The 6,297-nt window shown below is 35.2% G+C and overlaps 1 protein-coding gene across 6 annotated transcripts in view; it reads left to right on the top strand.

Moving 5' to 3' along the window:
• The window catches only part of KLF12 (Kruppel like factor 12), a 511,104-nt gene that overhangs the window by 166,607 nt on the left and 338,200 nt on the right, over positions 1-6,297 (top strand). For all 6 annotated transcript variants that reach the window (XM_043891644.1, XM_043891648.1, XM_043891649.1 and 3 more), the window contains one exon: positions 1,102-1,165. In XM_043891644.1, coding sequence (XP_043747579.1) covers positions 1,133-1,165 — 33 coding nt within the window. In that variant the 5' untranslated portion in view covers positions 1,102-1,132. The remainder of the gene's footprint in view (positions 1-1,101; positions 1,166-6,297) is intronic.

Raw genomic sequence — 6,297 nt, 5'->3', positions numbered from 1 at the left:
TTTATTATGTCACTCCACTGATCAAGAGCTTAAAAAAATTGCAGACTCAAGATTTTCTTTTCTTTCCTCCAATGGCAGAATGTTACCAACATGTGCAACATTTTCTAAATCATTTTTTAAAATTGAAGTATAGCTGAAGTGCAATATTATACAAGTTAACCAGTATACAGTATAGGGAGTCACAACTTTTAAAGGTTACACTCCATTTATAAAGTTTTGTCTATGTTCCCTGTGTCATACAACATATCCTTATAGCTTATTTTATAATAGTAGTTTATACTTCTTAATCCCATACCACTATATTGTCTCTCCCTACTTCCCTCTCCACACTGATAACCACTAGTTTGTTCCCTTTATTGGTGAGTCTGCTGCTTTTTTATCTTCACTAGGTTGTTGTATTATTTAGATTGCACATGTAAGTGATATCACCCAGTCTTTCTCTGTCTGACGTATTTCACTAAGCATAATACCTTCCAAGTTCATCCATGTTGTTAAAAATGGCAACATTCCATTCTTTGTGGCTCAGTAGTTTTTCGTTGTATATGTCTACCACATCTTCTTTATCCGTTCATCTGTTGATGGTCATTCAGATTGCGTCCTTATCTTTGGAGTTATTTGCATTATTATAAATAACGCTGCCGTGAACTTTGGGGTTCATGTATCTTTTTGAGTTAGTGTTTTTTTTGTTTTGTTTTTGGATATATCCTGGAGTGCATTTACTGGGTCATATGGTAGATCTAATTTTAGTTTTTTGAGGAACCCATTGTCTGTACCAATGTACATTCCCACCAACAGTATACAAGGGTTCCCTTTTCTCCACTTGCCAACATTTATTTGTTTTCTTTTAGATGATAGTCATGTTAACAGGTATGAGGTAATATTTTATTGTGGTTTTTAATTTACATTTCCCTGGTGATTAGCACCTTTTCATGAGCCTGTTGTTACCTGCATGTCCTCTTTGGAAAATGTCTACTCAGATCTTCTGCCCATTTTTAATTGGGTTACTTGTGTTTTTGATGTTGAGTTGTATAAACTATTTATATATTTTAGATATTAACCCCTTAGCAGTTCTCATTAAGTTTTTGTCTGCTTTTCTTTCAGGATCAATGTGACTCTAGAAACAAATGGATGAATGAATATCCATATGAAGAGGAAAACAATAAAGGTTGGTTAGTCAAATTGAGTAATTGCAGTGGCAGTCCTATTTTGAACATTAATTTGGGGCAATTATTTTCATTAGTGCACTGCTTTGCCTGTGGGGCAAAGGTCAATGCTTAGACACATTCATCTGTCTATAAAGTGTGATTTTTTTTTAAACGCCTAAGTATAAAAAAATTACAAAGAAGCTAGACTTTTTTGTGCAAGTCAAGCTATCATCAGTTTCCAAAACCGAAACTGTTTTAAGAATCAACTTTAAAATGATAATTAGAAAATTGAAACTGATCACTGGGACAAAAAAAGCCAGATTTTCCTACCACAAGCATGATATTCATCTCAGCCCTGGATGGCATCTGATTGCTGTCAAATGCTGTCCTCTTTGCACCTGCAGTCTTGGCTTTCTTCAGGGATAGGATAGGATGACAATGAGAGGCTTTTAACTGGCTTTTTCATAGCAAAGTTCAGGTATAAATTGGAGGGTAAAAAAAAAAAATGCCAAGAATTTCAATAGTTATCAAGTGCTGGCTATCATTTTGTGGTATTTATTTAAACTTACCTTGTACTGCATACTGGTCGTAATACAAAAATCACACATTAATGCTAAGAAAATGACAATATGTTAAGCCATTTCCATTTCATAAAGGCTGGTACAGAGGCATGTGGCTCATAACCCTATATAGCCGCATAGCACATACAATTTCATACTTTCCTCCTTCCATTGCTCCTGCTACTTTCACATAAATGTACATTATGTCTTTCTGCCAGCTCTCCTTCACGTGTGTGCATGCTAAGTTGCTTCACTTGTGTCCAACTCTGTGACACCATGGACTCTAGCCCACCATGCCCTCTGTTCATGGAATTCTCCAGGCAAGAATACTGGAGTGAGTTGCCATTCCCATCTCCAGGGGATCTTCCCAACCCAGGGATCAAACCCAGGTCTCTTAAGTCTTCTGTATTGGCAGGTGGATTCTTTACCACTAGGGCCACCTGGGGAGATGGTGCTACTTAAAAATGATTTTCCAGATTATATTTTTCACTTGAAATTGCCTTCTTCCAACTCAACATCCATTCATGATAAGAAATATTAACAAATTAGGCCTAGAAGGAACATATCTCAATAAAGGCCATATATGACAGGCCCACAGCTAACATCGTGCTCAGTGTTGAAAGTTTGAAAGCTTTTCCTGTAAGATCACAAATAAGGCAAGAGTGACCACTCTTACCACTTACATCCAGTATAGTACTGGAAGTCCTAGCTAGAGCAATCATGTAAGATAAAGAAATAAAAGTTACCTGAATTGGAAAGGAAGATGTAAAATTGTCTTTACTTGCAGATGCCTTGATTTTATATAGAGAAAATTTTAAAGACTCAACCAAAAGACTGATAGATGATCAGTGAATTCAGTAAAGTTGCAAGATACAATATAGGCATATACAAAATTCAGTGGCATTTCTGTAAGCAACAAAATTTCTGAAAAAGAAATAAATTGATTCCACTTAGAGTAGCATCAAGGGCTTCCCTGGTGGCTCAGACGATAAAGTGTCTGCCTGCAATGCGGGAGACCCGGGTTTGATCCCTGGGTCGGGAACATTCCCTGGAGAAGGAAATGGCAACCCACTCCAATATTCTTGCCTGGAAAATTCCATGGATGGAGGAGCCTGGTGGGCCACAGTCCATGAGGTCGCAAAGAGTTGGACGCGACTGAACATCTTCGCTTGCACTTTCTTTTCACAGTAGCATCAAACACAATAAAATACTTAGGTATACATGTAACTTAGGAAGTGAAAGATCTCTATGCTGTAAACCACGTGACATGGATGAAAGAAATGGAAGAAGACAAATGGAGAAGTACCTCATGTTTATGGATTGGAAGAATTAATACTGTTAAAATGTTAATATTACTGAAAGCCATCCATAGATACAGTGCATTCCATATCAAGATTCCAGTTACATATTTTATAAAACTGGAAAAAATTTCTGAAATTCATATGGAACCACAGAAGGCCTCAAATAGCCAAAGAAATATGGAGAAAGAAAAAGCAGGGGGGTGGTCTCACATTATTCTTTCTGATTCCAAGTTATACTGTAAAGTTGTAGTCATCAAAACAGCATGACACTTGTAAAACAGAAACCAGCAAATAGACCGGTGGAACAGAATCGAGAGCCCAGAAATAAACTCAAGCATATGTGATCAACTAATATTTGACAGGGGAACCAAGAATACTCAATGGAGAAGATGGTCTCTTCAATAAATGGTGTTATGATACTTGGATTTTCATGTGTGAAAGAATGAAAATGGACCCGTATCTTACACCTGTCACAAACGTTGAATCAATCAATTACAGACTTAAATGTAAGACTTGAGACAAAGAAACTCCTATAAGAAAACATAGGAACAAAATTTCTTGACATAGATCTTGCTAATGTTTTGGATATGACACCTAAAGTACAAGCAACAAAATAAACAAATGGGATTATATCAAACTAAAAAGTTTCTTCACCATAGGAAACCATCAAAAAGTGTAAAGACAACCTACAGAATGGAAAAAAAAATATTTGCAAACTATATATCTGATAAGGAAGGGTGTAATATCCAAAAATATAATGTACACTTGTTATCAATAGAAAAAGAAAACCCCAAATAACCAAATAAATGGTCAAAAGTCTGAATATGACATTTCTCCAAAGAAGATGTATCAACAGCCGGGTTCATAAAAACATGCTGAATATCATTTAGGCATTTAGGGGAATGCAAATTAAAACTACAGTGATATAACATCACAGACCTTTTAGAAGGACCATATTTAAAGAGAGAAGAGACAGTGCTGGTGTGGATGCAGAGAAAAAGGATGTGTGCGCTGGTTGGTAGGATTGTTAATTGGTGCAGTCACTATGGAAATTTTCTGGAAGATCCTCAAGAAATTAAGACCAACTATCATGTAATCCAGCAGTTCCACTTCTAGGGAAATATCTCAAGGTAATAAAAACACTCAACAAAAGATATTTGCACCCCCAATGATCATTGCAGCATTATTTATAGCAACCAAGATATTGAAACAAACTCTGTGTGTGTCAACAGATGAATGGGTAAATAGGATGTGGGGTGTGTGTGTATATATATGTATGTATATATATAAACACATATAATGGAGTATTAGTCAGTCATTAAAATGAGGAAATCCTACTATTTATGACAACATGGATGGACCTTGAAGGCATTATACTAACTGAAATAAAGACAGATACAAATACTGTGTGATCTCACTTGTATATGGAATCTTTAAAAAAGAAAAAAAGTGCCTTTTTCCTCCCTTGCTAAAATTTCTCCTTTGTAATATTTGTTTCTGGAAAATACTCTAAAAGGGAGTATCAGTTCAGAGATGATACAGGGAGATTTCTGGGTGTGTGATAATGTTCTTTTTTTATGAGCTCATTATTACCTATATAGATGAATTAACTTTGTAAGAACTGATTGTACTGTGTACTTACTTGTGTGTGGATTAGTGGTGTGTTTGTAAACTGACTCTAGGGCTTTGGATGTGAAGGCCTGATCTGAAGTGTTTGTCAGTTCCCATGGTATAAATATTCCCACCGGTTTCAGTGGTTTAAAAAAGAACTTGCAAGATTCTTAAAATTTAACAGTTGGCTCTTATGAGCTGGTGGTGAGCTAACTCCAGCAACTACTGATAATTGCATTTATAATGTAAAGATAAACAGTTTTCTATACTCCTAAGACAAATAGGGCAAATGTAAATTCAAATAGTCTCAGCTCATTCCTCTGTCAACATGAAAATCTTCACTCATTGTCATACAAGAAGTTATCACTTTCCTTATATATGAATTTAATACTGTATTTATGTTTTTGTTCAGTTCTTTTTATGTTTGAATGGATCAGTGTTAAGTTTTGTACGTTTATACATTTTGACAGTGTCGTTGTATAACTAATTTTATGACAACTGAGGATGATGGCAAAGAGAATCATTATATTAATACTTACCCTGAGGATAAACTGAAGATACTCTCTTGATTAGCTATAATATATTATGTGTGATTCATTCTAAATGATCATGCCTCATAGATCATAAGTCATGAGTTCAGAAGTCTTTATAGAGGGAGGGACAGTGAGTATTTCACTTAATGTGTTTGTCCCGATGAATTACATTATTTATCTGCTGTTTTTTATATTTTTAAATCTGTGCTTTCAGTTATAGAGGCTTCAGAACAAATTCATTGATACTTGTTTTTAAACCTGCTTGGATCAGGTGGTGTTAGTTTTCATAAGGTCTGATTCAGAGAGAAAATTGCAGCTTGGAAATTTATCTTTTCTATATTTCACATATATTCCCAAGGTCAGTTTTAAGATGACGTTTTTAAAATGTCAGCAGTGGATGCAACATTTCCACTGTCTACATAATTGAAAAGGGATTTGAATATGGCTCTTAAAACTATTTTGTACGTTTCCAATTTGCCAGTGGTGATAAAATCTTGCCAGAGCTACAGAATATGATGTGGTGCCTTTCTGCTTAGGTTCTAACATTTAAATAGCCTGAATAGCATTTGTAAAATTTCTTTTGTGGCCATATCAAGAGTCTTCTAGAAGCAGTCTTCCTTTCCCTTTCCCATCAATGAATCAATAATGTATAAAATATATATAGTGTATAAATACATATATTTTATATCTATATAAATTCACATTAAATTCTTTAGTCAGTTTTTAAATTCTTTTTTGTCCCTATACCATCTGCCATTAGATAATATTAAATAAATTCTAAAAAGATTCCAGTTACCATTAATCTCTACTCACATATATCAGCATAAAACCTGGTCTATAAGCTCTTTAGCATATTTTAGCAGTTTCTCTCATTGTAAATGTTTGTGGACCTGACTCCACAGACCTGACTTTGCTCCACTGTTTTCCAGCCATTTCAGTATGTTGCCCAGTACTCTGAGCAGCTGGTTCAGAGCAGGTGTCCAGAACATATGCATGTGTATACATTAGTCCGGCTTATCAGAATTCATGTTCAAACTTTTGCTCCAGTGTTGGCAGTGGATAAGTTTGGAAAGCAAGAGGACAAGAGCACACCTTTCTGAGAAAGTTTTAATTCCCTACCAAAATTTTGTTTCATAGCAATGGACAG

The sequence above is a fragment of the Cervus elaphus genome, chromosome 30, assembly GCF_910594005.1.
Source record: "Cervus elaphus chromosome 30, mCerEla1.1, whole genome shotgun sequence".
NCBI classification, from domain to species: domain Eukaryota; kingdom Metazoa; phylum Chordata; class Mammalia; order Artiodactyla; family Cervidae; genus Cervus; species Cervus elaphus.
This window is presented reverse-complemented; position numbering and strand designations above follow the sequence as displayed.